The following is a 15,432-nucleotide window of genomic DNA, read 5'->3' as shown; positions in this document are numbered from 1 at the left end:
GAGTGCTGTGAGAATATGGGATTTGACAATTTTGTACACTTCTCCAGTTGCCCAGATTAACCTCATAGCTATTTCTCATTCCTATAACAGTTATTTGGGGAGTCTGTGGTAACGCCAGGAATAGTCCCTAATCTGAGACATTTTAAGGATTTTATTGATGTGTCTTTGCACAGATTGATCCAGATCTGTGTCTAGATAAGCCAAACACTAAGTTGGTCTATAGTTATTTATAAGATATAGCTTTATAAACAGTTATACATGTGTTTCAGATGTTAACAGATGTATAGGTAATCTTTTTCTGTCCTGCTTAAATTTTGAATTTAAATAAAAAGCACAGAAGCTCTTTTACATTGTTTAAATGGTGTTTTAATTAGGCTGTTACTGCCTGAAGTGTCAGTTGACTAGCAAGCTTAAAATGTTGTGTTTTCTTAGCTGTATAATCTTACAATGTGCTTTCTCCTTTATTTTGCTTGCATTTGAGGGGGAAAAAAAAAAAAAAAAGGAATTAAATGGTATCCCTTTAACTACTGATGAGCTGTCTGGGGATTTTTTGTGGGCTCGTCAGTGAATCAGGCTTTTTCTGCTTTGACAATATACAGTAATTAAACCAAATGCAAACAATAATTCAGTATCCTGCTTTGTTTTTTTCTCCACCAACTATACATATATATGTGTGTGTGTGTATGTGTATATTTAGTAAGAGGGTTTTTTTATGCAGAAATGTCATAATTCCCCTAGTTTGGTTTTCTGCACTCGAGAGGTGATTATAGAAGCTAGTTTTATTTTTATTTTTTAAATAGACCACATACTGATACTTCAACGCAGGTACTAGTTATATATGAAATTTGATTTAGTTGAATAACCTCAAGTAATGTAAAGGGGCTTATTACTTCCCCATAAGAACCCTCCAGTTATTGAGACCTTTCATTCTGTCAGTAAACTTTACAACCTGGGTTGGATTATTATAAGGTAGAGTATGGAGCTCAGCTGCTCACATTAAAATTGTACAAGATTGGAACAATTAGAACAGAATGCTGGACTTTTTTTTGAACTTTACTGAATTCTTTGATCATAAAGTACCTGGTCACTTCCTTGCGTGATAACTTTTTGATTAGGCTATAAAGTGTTATTTGAAAGACTTTACAGCAGTGATATTTTGACGGGATAACTCAGGCCTCAGCACCAAAAGCCTGATTCTGTTTTCACCCATGGGTTGCAGCACAACAGAGTCAGGAACAGTTTAGGAGGACAATTAGCCAGGGTGTGTGGAGTCCCACGGGAGTGCTCTTAGGTCACTTCAGTGCCAACTAAAATGAATTGAACTAAAGTCAGTTAGCTGGTTGCAAGCGCTTGTCTGGCGTCACACTTCTTATGGCAGAGGTGTCCAAACTGCTGCAATTTCTTACATGTTGTCATTAAGCACTACTTTCTCTCCATAGCGCCTTTCCTCTCCCCCCATCCCTGCCAAACTAGTCCTTTTCCGAACTTTCTCATTTTGGATATGGTCCCTTCAGACAGCTGAACAACTTTGATGCATTTAATTTAAAGACTGCTGTTCTTCATGCATTTTCTTTCTTGGTGCTTCATATCTCCACCAGGTACTGGCAAATTAAAAACTATGAATGTCTTGAAGCAGCTGGTATGTTCTGACTGCCCAAGAAAACTACTTTCCCTCCCCCTACTTCTCTCCCTACAGTTTAGGCCCTCTGTGCTATTTTGGTCATTCTGTCCTCCAGGATACTGAAGTTCAGTGTGCTTTGGCTTTCTAAGCAGTGTGACCTCTGTGAGGTGTTGCTTTCTGCTTTAGTTCCGTTCCTTCCCTGGAGGTTGCAGTCTTGACCATGCATGTTCATGTAGAAGTTGGATCCATTAAATCTCTCTAGATAAAGCACCCTGATACCTTGGCATTTTGTGATCTGTGTCCAGTTGTTGTGCTTTTGATCCAGTTGCTTAGGTCACTGTTGACCTTTCCTCTTTGCTATCCCTGCTGGAAAATACTTACATACCTTTCTGTGTGTGATGCGACTTCAGAGCAGTCTGCAGCCTGCCGTGCCATTGTGATGCCTTTCTGAAGCTGACAAAGCACTTCAAGATTTTCCTCTTGACCTTGGTGTGTTAGTCCAAAATGAGCCTTAGCACAGAGTTTGCTACATCACTCGTGTATCTTTGCAGAAATTAGTCTACACCTCACTGTCCTTTGAATCTCAGGAGGAGAAGGATTTGTCAGGACAGATGGCTGAAGAGATTGCTTAGTGACTTGTGCAGTTCTGCAGGTAATCTTTTTGGGGTATCACCATCAAGGCTCATTTCCTAATTTTTCCATAAGATACTGTCTCCAGCTCTGATTTGTCCCTGCTGGTATGTGGTCTGTTCCTGACTGCTGTTCTCCTGGCTGCTCTGCAGCTTCTTCTAGTTAGATGTCATTCAGCTAAGCTATGGATATTTGGTTTTGCAAATCATTGATTGTTTCTCCTTGATCCATTGTTCATGCAAATGGCCTGTCAGTACTCATCAGTACCCCATCATACCCATATTCCTTTTAATGACACAAAGCCATCCTTGCCTTCAGTGGTGCAGACTTTAGGTTTGCATTTCCAGCTAATAACACGAGGTGTTTCACATGCCTGGTTCCACAAGGATTCCTTCAGGAACTTCCCCCATGCCATAGGACTGTTCTTTGAGCCAGCTTTGCCTATTGGTCTTCTCCAGTCTCTTGAGTTTCCAAGTAAAGGATATGCTGCAATATTCAGGGCCTCTTTAATGCCCATTCTGTTCTGTTGTGCATCTGAGGTGTTTCACTGAGCTTGCAGTAAGCGAGGTTTAGAGTAATGCCAGTTTTAAGTTCCACATCCTGAAAGCCCTGGCAGATTCTGCTAGTCCTTATCCCATATTTTCAGTGCCTTCAGGTTGTGCCCAACTGGCCTTTGCATCTCACCCTTCTCACAGGTTAAGTCAAACGGTGCTTGACAGTTCTTGAAGATAAGACAAGACTGACCTGACAAGCCACCTCATCTGGGCAACCTCTACCACTGACAGTCTGTATTAACCCAGCATCTTATTTATCAGGACCAAGCCTTGTCAATGGCACCTTAAACTGATTTTTTTTCCTTCTCCCCACCCTGGGCCCCCCGCCTTTTTTTTTTTTTTTTTTTTTTAATTGGGTCTAAGTTTGAACCTCTTATTTTACTGATTGAATCTGAGGGCCAGAATTGCAGTGTCTGGTTAGCGTGTAAACAGCTCATGGTCCATATAACTCTGATGGATGTAGGTCAAGAATGTTATGAGTTGATGAATCCAGTAGCTTGAGAGAGGAAGACTGCTGCATTACCCTATCTGTAGGTCCAGCCAGTAGCAGAGCCGAGCATGCCCCTTGGGCACACATACACATAATGCATATATACACAGCCAGTCACACAGATCAACACAGAAAACACAGCACACATGCAAATGCAAACAGCAAAATGGCTTCATGATGGTTCCCCCCCCACCATTTGATCAGGATGAAAGACAATTATTGAAAAATATTTATGTATATACACTATGGATCCCTCCAGTACCTGGGGTTAGACACTCAGTCCATCAACTAGCTGACACCTGCATCCCCAGGTGTCCCCTGTTGCTGTCACTGGGACATGTGAATCCTCTGGTTGCTGGTCCTGAGACTTCCTCCCACACAGATGGACACAGGAGGAGCTGGACACAGTATGAGACCCTTCCGTAACTGGCTGTAGACACTCGGACTATCCAGCAGCTGGTCGCTGCATCCTCTAGTTTCCCGTCTGCCTTGTGAATGTGCGCGCACACACACACGCACGCACGTTCAAACAGATCTCTCTGGCAGCTGGTCCAGACCTATGGCCCTACCAGCAGTTGACCTGCAGATCCTGTGGTCTCTCTGGTAGCTAGTTTGGACCTCCCAGTCCTTTCAGGTGAACTGGAAGGCCTTTCCCCATTGACTAGCTGGTGTCTGTCACACCCAGACCGCAGGCTGATCATTTTTGTGTGACAGTGCTGGGAATAGACAAGTGAGGGTGCTCGTTGGCACAGTTAGGTTATTGGGGTTCCTCTACCTTCGTTGTTGCTTTGCTCCTTCATCTTCCTGGAGATAAGCTTTTAATCACACAACCTAACAAAGAACAAGACTGTGTGACCATGGTGAAAAGCCTTAGAAAACGCTCCAAAAAGATTTCCTAACTGCAGTAACATCAAGATAGCAACACTAGATGGAAGGATGCTTTTGTCAAATTTGTTACAGGACCGAAATCAAATGAGGCAACCTATTACTATGCTTTAGCATTCCGTAGCTTCTATATATGCAATAATAAATGTTGGTTTGATACAGATTTATACTAGCAGAGGCATATTCTTATATATGACAATTGACCCTTTGAGTATCATCTCTCAGTAAAAGTGTTGATGACTAGCATAAAAAACTGACTTCCATGTAATTTAGAGGGCAATTCAGTTGTGATATTAAAAATGTTAAGTGCTGGAGCATTTCAGTCTGAGGATCTATTTAGAAACTTAGTATTTTCAAAATGTTCTGCTTTTTAATATGATAAAATCTTGTACATTAGTTACTGCTAGGGATTATTTGTCAATCAATAAACATACCTCTTGTTATGGATTATGCTAAAGGAGTAAGGGGAAGAGAAGCCATGGCTGAGTGTTTTAGCAAATCCCACAACCACGTTTTTGAAGAGGCAAAAATATACTGTTCCGTGGGGTTTTTTTAGGCTCTTTGCATGGCAGCTATTCAAGAACGGATAGCGGTGATCCCCACAATAATAGAGACAGGCAGAGTGTCAGAGGATGTTTGCTCTTGTCATAACGAGCTATAAATTAACTCCTGGAATTTAAAAGCTTCGTAAAAGCAACTGCTCTGTGTAACAGAAAAAGCATTCTGCATGCAGAACTGCAAACGGGGGACTCGCTTCTTCTAGTTGTACCAGATCTGAATTCACGTCGGGGAAACTCCCACTGGCTTAACAGGGCGTAGGGAGAAAATGGGTTACATCTCAGTAAGTCCCTAGCTGAACACCCACTTGGCAATGAGGTTCAGCTGTGCTTCTGGCTGAGGCATTTATTGTGTATCATGGCCCAGACTTTCAGAACTCTTTCTTTTTTCTTTTTCTTCAATTTACATCTAAAGTAGAATTTTAAAACAGAAATAAACAGCTATCTTTATTTACATGTAAAGACATGATTTATCTTTTGTTGATGTCAATGTGAATTTTCCCATGGACTTTTAAAATGCGTTTACTGAAGTTCAAAAATAAACTTTTTTTTAAAAGTTATATTTTGTTTAGTAGAATAAACAAAAGCCTCAGCCAAAGTCAGTGGAAGCAAAGTTAAGTCAATGCTGAATGCTTTAGGAATTTTGAAACTTGATGTTCTGTATTAGATCATTCAATATTAGAGGGTTTTTTTGTTTCCCCCCAGATGTTTGGATTTGTATAATGTAACACTCAGAGAAAAATACCTCAGTGTAATCACGTACCTCTTGTCTCAGGCTCAAGGAGAGAACGTTGTGGGTATCGGATCCTGCGCCGCCATTGTAATTCAGAAGATCAAGTGCATTGCATTGGCAAAGCTAAGAAATATAGCGAGACGGCAACCCGTGTAAAAGAGATCCTCCTCAGCGCAGTCAGTCCGGAGCAGTTTGTTTTAACGCTGCTTGAAGCTGAGCCTCCCAATGTGTTGGTGAGTCGTCCCAGCAAACCGTTCACGGAGGCCTCCATGATGATGTCCCTGACAAAACTGGCAGACAAAGAGCTGGTTCACATGATTGGTTGGGCCAAAAAAATTCCTGGTAAGAATTTCAATCCTTTTTTGTTTATGCTGTTCAGCACTGTTACTCTTAACATACTGTTCTCTACGCTGAAGTAACAGCATGGCACAGTAAATGCATAATATGAACATCGTAAGCTTTTTATGCTAAAAATGTAACGGACAATTGTTTTGCTCTCAATAATTCATCTAAAAGTATTTAGACAATGACCTTGCCCGTAATTTGTTATCTACTGTGTTAGTGAAATACTTACTCATAAGATAAAAAGCATACTTGGTGTTGCATGCAATTTCCACCTCATCAGCTATAAATGCTTGATTAATCTGATTAAAGAAATTTCATAAAAGAGGATGGTAACCAGATAGTTATAAAAATAAAATTAAGATTAAATTCTTTCCTTGAACCTTAATGAAAGGCTTCTGTTACCACTGATGAAATGTGACCAAGAGTATCCAAGGACTGAGTGTCTGTAAATTTTTTCAGCTGACGTAGTTGCTCCACATGAGCATCAGATTGCTAAGTGGGGAATAGCATCGATCTCAGAATTTATCGTGTGCTCTCCTTCAAAACAGAAATCAATAGGGATGCTTTTGGTCATTGACAACATAAAGAACGTGGGCTAAAGTACAACTACATGTGTTACTACCTGGAATGTCTTGAATGCAGCTACAGTGTTGTGGCAATGGGCCATTTCCCTCCTTACAATCAAGAAGCAATTGGTCAATATTTGCAACAAAGGGCCCACAGTTAAAGCAGCCAGAATAAAGAATAAAAGCTAGAATAAAAGCTAGATAGAGAATAGGTAGAGAAGATAATTGGCAAACTGTGCAGAAAAACTTGTAGGAGAGCATAGACTAAACCATAGACCGTTGCTCTTTAGTGAGAGCTAAGGTGACCAACTAAACAATAGTGAGCTAAAAGAAGCATCAAACAATTGACAGAGATATAGCAGCATGGGGCTTAATCCTTAGCTTTGGAAATAGTGCTTTGCTAGAAGTAATCCTCTGCCAATGTGTACTCTGCACAGCCAATGTGTCCTGCAGTGCGCCCGGTAGTCCTAATCCCATGTCTGTCCAGACTGAGGAGCCAGCGCGTGATGGTTCCTCTCTTGGATTTTCTGCTGAGGGCAACCAGAGCGGGCTGGTGGAGTGGCATACCCGCAGGCCTCGTCACGGTGTAGGCAGTTGTGCACTGTGGAGGACACTGTCTTCTGCTTGAGTACACACCTAGGCAGGCTTGACATTAATCCTTACATCTGATGACAAACTGTGTACTCAGCACAGGAGACAGCTTTGGTGGAGACTATATCATTAAACTAAAAATTTAGGACAAGGGAAGCATATCCTCTCTCGGGTCTGGGTACAGTGGTTGGAGATGTTGCCACCGCCAGCTATCGGCCACCATCTCCTAGTTGCAGGTTACAATCTCCACTGCTTGGCCACCGTGTCGGAGGGCTCGGGTGCGGTGGCTTGACTGCGCTGCCGGGTGCTTGCAGATTCCCGTTCAGCCACTGCACTGCTGGGAGAAGACACCTGCACAGTAGGAGCATCTGAAGCGCTAGTAGCCATTTGCAAAGGGACAGCGGTTTTTTTGCCATTAATGTGGAATGTTTCAAGATGAATGCCCAAATCCTTAATCCTTATTTTTCCTGGTTTAAGAAACTTTGAAAATGAAAATAGCTAGAAAGCACTAAGTGATGTTTATTAGTGTATTTTCTTATCCGGTCAGAAATACTTGATTGAAAGGTACCATTTCTGAGGACTCTATGCAGTTCTGTTAATCTGATAGGAAGCAAATTGTGGAGAAAAAAACAGGAAAAACAGTCTTCGGAAACTACGTCATCTTAATAAATTTTGACTGGAAAAAAATGACTTTTCCTTTTTGAGGTGGTTTTTATTTCTGTTTCTTGAACTATGTCAGTTTTTTTAAAAAAACAGAGAGTCAGATAAATCAAAACAATTTTCCTGAAATTTGTTTAAAGAAAATGCGTATGTTGGTTTTATATCAGACTCCAAACAAACCCAGATTTTGACTGTTCACTTTTAGTTTATTTTCAACATATGTCAGACATCAAGACTTTTTCTTGGCAGTAATTGAATTGAATGAAGAAAACCTTTTGAAACTATCAAAACCATTCAAACAGTTCTGAGGAATGTGGACACTTTATCATGTATGTTTGTTTTTTCTGATCACTTGTGTTACATAGAAAAGAAATAAACACTATTTTAGAACAATGCCAAAACCAGATGTGATGTTTAACATGTTCCCAATTATAATTAATATTGCCATGTAACATGGCAGTTAGAGCATTTACTTGAATGTGGATTTATTTTTTTTTTCTTTAAAATAACCATGATGACTAAAGCTCAGGACAAAAATGCCACAATTTTCAAAAATTCTTGCCTGGAGTTAATCACCTAGATCCACGCTCCAGTTCCTGGAGGTAAAGCCTTTGAAAAAATTAGAGTTCTCCATCAATGGCCTAGTAAGCAGTAATTTTACTTTCTTTAAAGCTATTTGTAAAGATACTTGCTTTTGTGTAGCTGGATAAATAACCTATTCTCACTTTCAAATTATTATTGGATGTCATTTTGATGCTTACCAAATGTGAAAGAAAATCTCTTTATTTTTCCCTATATTAAATATGCTGATGTTAGCACTGACTTTCCCCCTAAATGGAAAAGATAAATATTTACCTTTAATTATTTTTCCTCATCATTTAATATTTAATGACCTTCTTTTGTTTTGAGCCCTAATCTGTGGCTATATTTTTGACTGTACTTTCAGCACGAGGGATCGTATTTTTGATGTTGCTCAGCAAAACAGCAGTTGCCACCTAGCTTTGTTTCTCCTAAACTTTAAGTATTTTAATCCTAAATTATCAGAAGGCAGGACATGTCTTCTGTAATTGCCTCTCACTTTGTTGACCTTGTCTAAGAGAGTTGAACGTGGTTCATAGCTGCAGCTGTATTGCTAATCGATAGGATGTTGTCACAATATTGAAGTTTGGATCCATTATGCAACGTAGTTTGTTGCTGGCCAGAGCAGCGCCTCTTTGGAGGGTCACTGCACATCCAGCACAAGTTCTTTCCGTGCTGCTGTGGCATTTTGTCTTAGTCATTTTTGATCAAAAGATTAGGTATAGAGCACATGACTTAAAGGACATGTACTAGAGCCGCTCGTTTAATGTGCTCTGCTGCAAATGAAATGGGACTTTCGACGCTGTGCTAGGAGCTGTAGCAGTGATGGGCCATCTTCAAGCTTTGAAACAAAAGACTGTCCTGAAGAGGAAGGGCAAACTGCTTGTGATAGCTGTGCTCCATGTTCATGAATCATGCTGCCGGTGCTGGTCATGCTTATTTAGAAGATGATGTCCGGAATAAAGCTGGTTGTTTAAGTACGTGCAGATTGAATGTTGTGGCTTGCTCTGACATTTAGCTCAGCTGAGACTGTTTTTAAGCCCAACAACTTGTTGTTTATGCTAGAGGAATCAGCAGGGAATGCGCACACGTCTGCTTTAATGTTTAGTTAAGACAAACTTCTGAAAGGTCTTTGAGCTGTTGTTTCTCAGGGAAATGGCACTGTCAGTTTATACTATTCACACTTCCAGGATTATGTTTCGAAAAACACTTTTTAAGTTTTGCGAGTTTGGGTCTGGCAGATTATCTGTTGTTGGCAGTGAATTCTGCAGTCAGTTCTGTGAGGTGAAATCCGTGAGCTCAGCTCCTGGGTTCCTCTTCACTGTCCGCACAGAACAAGGGGTAAGAAACCTACCTCCCGCAGTCTGGTGGCATAATGACTTTTCACTGTTCAGCGACCTAGATGCTAGCTCATCTAAAACTGAAGTGCCTTTGCCAAGAGGCCCATCTTAAGCGTCTCTGCTTTGAAAACTTTGGCGTAAGCTTGGTTTTGAAAACAGGTGAAATTAACAGGTTGATTTATTTGATGCTGTTTTCATCATTTTAGGCTTCATTGATCTCAGCCTCTATGACCAAGTAAGGCTCTTAGAGAGCTGCTGGATGGAAGTTTTAATGGTTGGTCTGATGTGGAGATCAATTGATCACCCTGGAAAACTAATTTTTGCACCAGACCTTGTTCTAGACAGGTAAGAGAAATATACTTTTCTAGAGCACTTCCCATTAGCATGTTTGAAGGGGGATGAACAGTGGGAGAAAGAGAAGTAAGTATTGGAGATGTTATTGATATTTAACAATACTGTTTACCTGTATTTGTAATGATAACATCATTGAGGTTCTACGTGCTTCCAAGGGCTAAGCGTAACGGTGTTGTTGAATAACGTCAATTCGTGAGTTCCTCAGTTTCTCTAGTCTGTAACAGCGTTGAATGCTACTGTACTTTCAACTGATTTTGCTGCTGCTGTTGTTCCTTTTGATCCAGGTGTCTAGATGCAAAAAGTGTAGACACATTATTAAAATGCACTACATTGTCAATCAGTTTCTTCCAGATTTTCTTCTCCCTCCCCTTGAAAAAAATGAGACATAGTATCAGGCCATATTTGAATTAGGATCCACTTAATTATCATTTCTGCCTGTTTTTCTTGCTGTCCCAAGAACACTACTGTCATTTCATGGACAGTTTGTTGTGCAAATACTTGTAATCCTGAAAGTTTTTTTCAATGCAGGTAAAGCACAGTGTTTGCAAGTTTAAAAATTATTTCTCCATAGCATCATGTACCATGGGGTAGAATGTAGATTAATATGGTTGTTTTTCTACAGGGCCTTAGGAGGATTTGATCTGGTCTTCACATTGGTAAAAGTCAGAGTAACAATCTACTCTCTTGGCTAGCTTTAAAATGTCTTTTAATCTTTTCAGCCTGGAGAAATTCTGATCTATACCAGTACTGTGGTTTGAGCTAAATAATAAGCAGTATATATAGAAGGTGAAATGGGTTTGTAAGGGAAATAAATTTAATTTATAGAAGATTTGAAATAACTTGTGATTCACTCGCATAAAATTCAATGCAAGGACATAGTGGGTTGTTCAATGCAATGATCAAAAATTGCTGAAAACGTATGATACATTTAGTTCCTACGGGAGCTAATACGTGCTGAATATAGTGAGCTTATTTGATAGATGCCTTCATCTCCACACGACAGCAGAGTGGGCATGAGCAAGCATCTGGACATTCGGTATTTCTTTCTTTCTAAGACATGCTTATATGAAACTGGTCTGTAATTTGCTTATTTTTATCTTAGCTCAACTTCAGATACATTCCCTACCTCATCTTTGTAAACAAGTACTTCTCTAATGCTCATGTCTATCTTGAAACTGGCAGTAGGCTCTCCTCTTCCAAACCTTAAAATTCCCCCTTGCCATAAAGCACATAGGAAACTGAGCAATCTTCGGGCAGCTGCCTTGCTGTAAGGAGGACGTGCTGGGCCTGGCTAGCATGGCCTGAGGGCTCGGCACCTCCCCTGGGGATCCGGGAGAGGAGCCGAGGTCTTCACTCCTCCTGCACTGCTGTTGTTGAGTCTGCCTCATCTTAAAAACTTTACAGAGAAAAATCTCTCATTACAGCCACTGTAAGAAGCATCCCTTTGAGTGCTGTGTCAGAGTTTGACTGCATTTTAAGTCCAGCACATTACAAAACCAAACCAAAACAAACTGGAACATAACTTTAGTGGTTTAAAATTTGCTGCTGTTTAATTTTAGACCCAATGGGATGTCTTTAGGGTTTTTCCCTCTTTTTTTAGATCAGACACAATAAGCATGTTCTGAAACATTTCTGTCTATTTCTAGTAGCTGAAATGGGAAAAGCTGCATTCAAAATCACCTGCAAACATAAAAAATACATATCTATTTAGATTTAAGTGTGTACAAAAGAAAGTGTTTTGCAGGTAGGTTTCTCATTGTTTCCAGAAACTTATTTTGGCGGATCTTTCTTATTCATCAAGTCCTTAGGCCTCTGTCAGGTACAAATAGTGATGTGGTGGCATTAATTCCCTGTGATACAAAGCTGGAAGAGTATTCAAGATGGTACTGTGCTTTGCACTGCGCTACATAGTTCCAGACTAACTATCCAGAATTGCACTGGCAGTGAGATTAAAGCCTCTTGCAGGAGTACAGTCATACTTACCTGTGGTCCAGCCTGTAAGCACTTTAAAACACTTTAAAAGGAAAATGAGTTTCTCAGAGGTGCTGACCTTTTAGAATACTGCAATTTTCAATTTAGATTTCGTGATGTAACCTTTTGAATGCTCCCAGAGATGAGATGGATAGGCCTTTTCGCCTTCTTTATTCTATGCCTTTTATCTGACTGAGTCAGAGTTCCTTAATTTTACATTTTTGGTAACATTTTAAACGTGTTTCCATAGGGATGAGGGGAAATGCGTAGAGGGAATTTTGGAAATCTTTGATATGCTCCTCGCCATGACCTCGCGGTTCCGAGAGCTGAAATTGCAGCACAAGGAATATCTGTGTGTCAAGGCAATGATCCTCCTCAATTCCAGTGAGTACGCAGTTGCCTCTGACACTCACCAAATTGTACTTGTTATTTAGAGGGTTGCCGGGAAATCAGTCCCTAAAAGTGGCAGAAATATCAAATGAGATAGAGCTATTAAAAGAGAAAAATAGGAAGAGGCTTCTAAACTTTTTTTTAATGATTTTTGCTCAAGAGACATTTAAGCCGTGGTAGTTGCTGGATTTAGGGTCTATACCCTGTTGTAAGGACTGCATGAAAGACCCAAAGTCTGAGAGCTTCTCACCAGGTGGGGTTGATGGCCCAGAGCAGGCTGTGGGTACGTCCTTTTTGAATCGTGTTTCCTTGTGATCAATGAGAAATTTTGCTCATATCTCTCTGGATCCTGGGTCATGTATGATGTTGCTACACAGCTCTAGAGGACAACCCATAATTCTTAATTCTAGCAAAGCAAGTTACTCTACTGAACAATGACTAATTGTGCTTAAATGTTCCTATTTCGTTGTGATTAATTGGTAGAAATGATGAAAAGTACTCAACTACTCTGCAAGGTGAATTTGAGAACAGGAGCTTTGCTTTGCAAACTCTTACCCACTCCTATTTGTTGTGTGTGTTTGCCTGGTTTTGCACGCTCTGCAGTAAAATCATTTTATTCCCTAGAACATTTTGTAAAGTTATTTAAAAAAAAAAAATCTATATATACAGAGATGATATGATTTACATCTACTGTTTTCAACAAGAAGCCTCAGCATAATTCTCAGCCCCGTTCTGAAAAGGAATAGTCCAGCTGTTATCCCACTTGTTTGTAGACAGACACCATCATTTTTAGCAGACAACAAAGCCATTCTTTTTTCTTTAAAAAAAACAAGTTTTCCAGTCATGTTTTCTTTGAAGCCTTGCCTCTCAAAAAATCTCTCTCTTCACTTCTCCCTGCTTTCCTTCCTTTCCAAAGTTAATCTTTTAATCCTAATTTTCAAGGTGTTTTGCAGCTCTGTCCTTCCATAGGTATCTTGGGGTTTGGGGGGTTTGTTTGTTTGTTTGTTTTGCCCAGGTCTCTTCTCAGGTAAGCAGTAGGGAGACTATGGCAGATTTGGGTTGATGAGCAGTGTCCCCCACCACATTCTTCCTCCCTCCCTAACGTAGGGGAAAGAAACCTTCTCTTTCAGAGAAGAAAGGTTTTTTTCAGCAAGTTGGGATTAGAGCAAGCATAATACTATAGTTCATAGAAGTTACTAAACCACATGAAAGGAAAATCCACTAGAAAATGGAGAATACATCTGCTTCCCCACAGACTCCCAGAGTGCAGGGCTCGGCCAGATTGAGGAATCTGGCTGAGGTCCTCGAGCAACTATGCTCACAATGTTGTCTAAGAAAGATCTGGGACAGTTATTAAGTACACAAATGATGTGGCCATCAAATTCAGGCAAGGGAACGTAAGATGGAGCTTGGTGGAGTACATGGAGTGAAGCGTTCACATTTTTCTTTCCTCTCTTTAGGTATGTTTCCACTGTCAGCAGAAGAACCCGAAAGCAACAGGAAGCTGCATCACCTGCTTAATGTAGTAACGGATGCTTTAGTGTGGGTAATCGCAAAGAGTGGGATCCCCTTGCAGCAGCAGACGACTCGCCTGGCCAATTTGTTGATGTTACTCTCCCACGTCAGACACGCAAGGTAAATTTTGCAGAATATATACAGCTTGTAAGGTTTTAGTGTTGACTACAACAACAAAGTAAGGCTTGAACTTGGAGCTCTTCTGAGGGAATCTGTGTATTGTTCTTCATATCTGTTCGTTAAGACTGTCCTTCCTGGCAAGACTAAATAAGCAATATATGCAAGTGCTGACTGGCACTCAGAATGCTGTGTTGATATTAAAATGCTATCTTAACTGTATTACATTAAATGATTCCTTTATAATAACACAAATTCAGCCCTTAAAAAAATAACCTAACAACCAAAACTCTTCTATCCCAAAGAGAGTTGTCTCCTTCAAAACTGATTGGCAGTATGGAGTTTGGAGGAGGAAAGTATACCCTGGGTACCATGTTTGTCCCAGACCAAATTTGTTGTGTGTCCCAGGAGCAACTCTTAGTTCTTCTCTCCAGAGCCACACCACTTTTTGCCAAGTGTCTCGTGTGGTACAGCCATATTACACTCCTGCTTTCCCTGTGACAAGCAGCTCTTCTGCTCCCTGTCAGCTCCTGGACCTCCTTGAATCCTCACCTTTGCTGGGCATGCTGCAGCTCTCACACAAGGCCTCACCTGTTGAGCAGGGCCCTGCAAACAGACACTTGACTTTTAAAGTTGTCATTTTTAATTGTTTCCCAGAGACCCACTGTTCACAAAGCTGTCATACATCTTGGACGTGGAGTCCAAGGAAGTCTTCGTGAGAGTCCTGGGGCTGGGCTGCAACGTGCAAACAGCAGATGGGCATATCTGACTTTACATGGGGTCATCAGTAGAGGGACAGCCACTTCCAAGATGGGCTTCCTGCAAGAAAGGTTGGCAGCAGCAGGGCACGGACTGTGCTGGAGGCAGCTTTTCACGGCTAGTTAGTGAACTGGTGGTGAGTCTGAGGGCTGGCCCTACAGAAGCTTTCTGTACCAGCCACAGCTGAACCTGCTTCACAGCTCTGAGGCACTGCTGTGATCTGGATGTCCGCAGTGTGGTGGGACACTGCCTCATGGCATTGCAGGAGCACTTGTTCCGGCATGGCACAAAAAAAGGTAGCAAATCCTTGCATGGTTTGTATTCTTTCTTGTTAAAACATGAATTCTTATGCCATGCCTGCCTCAGCCAAAGTCTGGAGCCTGCTTGTTGCAGTCTGTCTCCTTTACATTGGTTAGCTCTAGTCAGCCAATTACACTCCATTTTGGAAATAGCTGGTGCTCTCAGCCTTGATTACCAAGTGATGCAGGACCCTCCAGAGCTGGCAAGGAGTCCTTTCCTCCTCCTTTGCCATTAAAAGGTTTGTAACTTGAATTGCAGCAGACCCTCATTTTTTTGGAAACCTTGCCCCTCTCCCAATCTAATCCACCAGGCCAGCCATCGTTGGCTGGCTGCCAGCCCTTCCGCTGGGTTAATGTCCGTGTTGAGTGAGCACTCTTGGTTTTCAGCCCCCAAACCTTGACTGTATCTGAAGTGCCTATGTATGCAACTGCTATGTTTTGGTAATAACTAACTACTGTTAATCCAAATAGTGATA

At 41.0% G+C, this 15,432-nt stretch overlaps 1 protein-coding gene across 6 annotated transcripts in view; it reads left to right on the top strand.

The window, feature by feature from the left end:
• Window positions 1-15,432, top strand: part of ESR2 (estrogen receptor 2) — a 91,846-nt gene that overhangs the window by 70,501 nt on the left and 5,913 nt on the right. For all 6 annotated transcript variants that reach the window (XM_064511959.1, XM_064511958.1, XM_064511956.1 and 3 more), the window contains 4 exons: window positions 5,513-5,812; window positions 9,758-9,896; window positions 12,127-12,260; window positions 13,727-13,901. In XM_064511959.1, coding sequence (XP_064368029.1) covers window positions 5,513-5,812; window positions 9,758-9,896; window positions 12,127-12,260; window positions 13,727-13,901 — 748 coding nt within the window. The remainder of the gene's footprint in view (window positions 1-5,512; window positions 5,813-9,757; window positions 9,897-12,126; window positions 12,261-13,726; window positions 13,902-15,432) is intronic.

Source organism: Dromaius novaehollandiae, chromosome 5 (genome assembly GCF_036370855.1).
Source record: "Dromaius novaehollandiae isolate bDroNov1 chromosome 5, bDroNov1.hap1, whole genome shotgun sequence".
In the NCBI taxonomy this organism is placed as follows: domain Eukaryota; kingdom Metazoa; phylum Chordata; class Aves; order Casuariiformes; family Dromaiidae; genus Dromaius; species Dromaius novaehollandiae.
The sequence above is the reverse complement of the archived record's forward strand: the minus strand, read 5'-3'. Positions and strand labels throughout refer to the sequence as shown.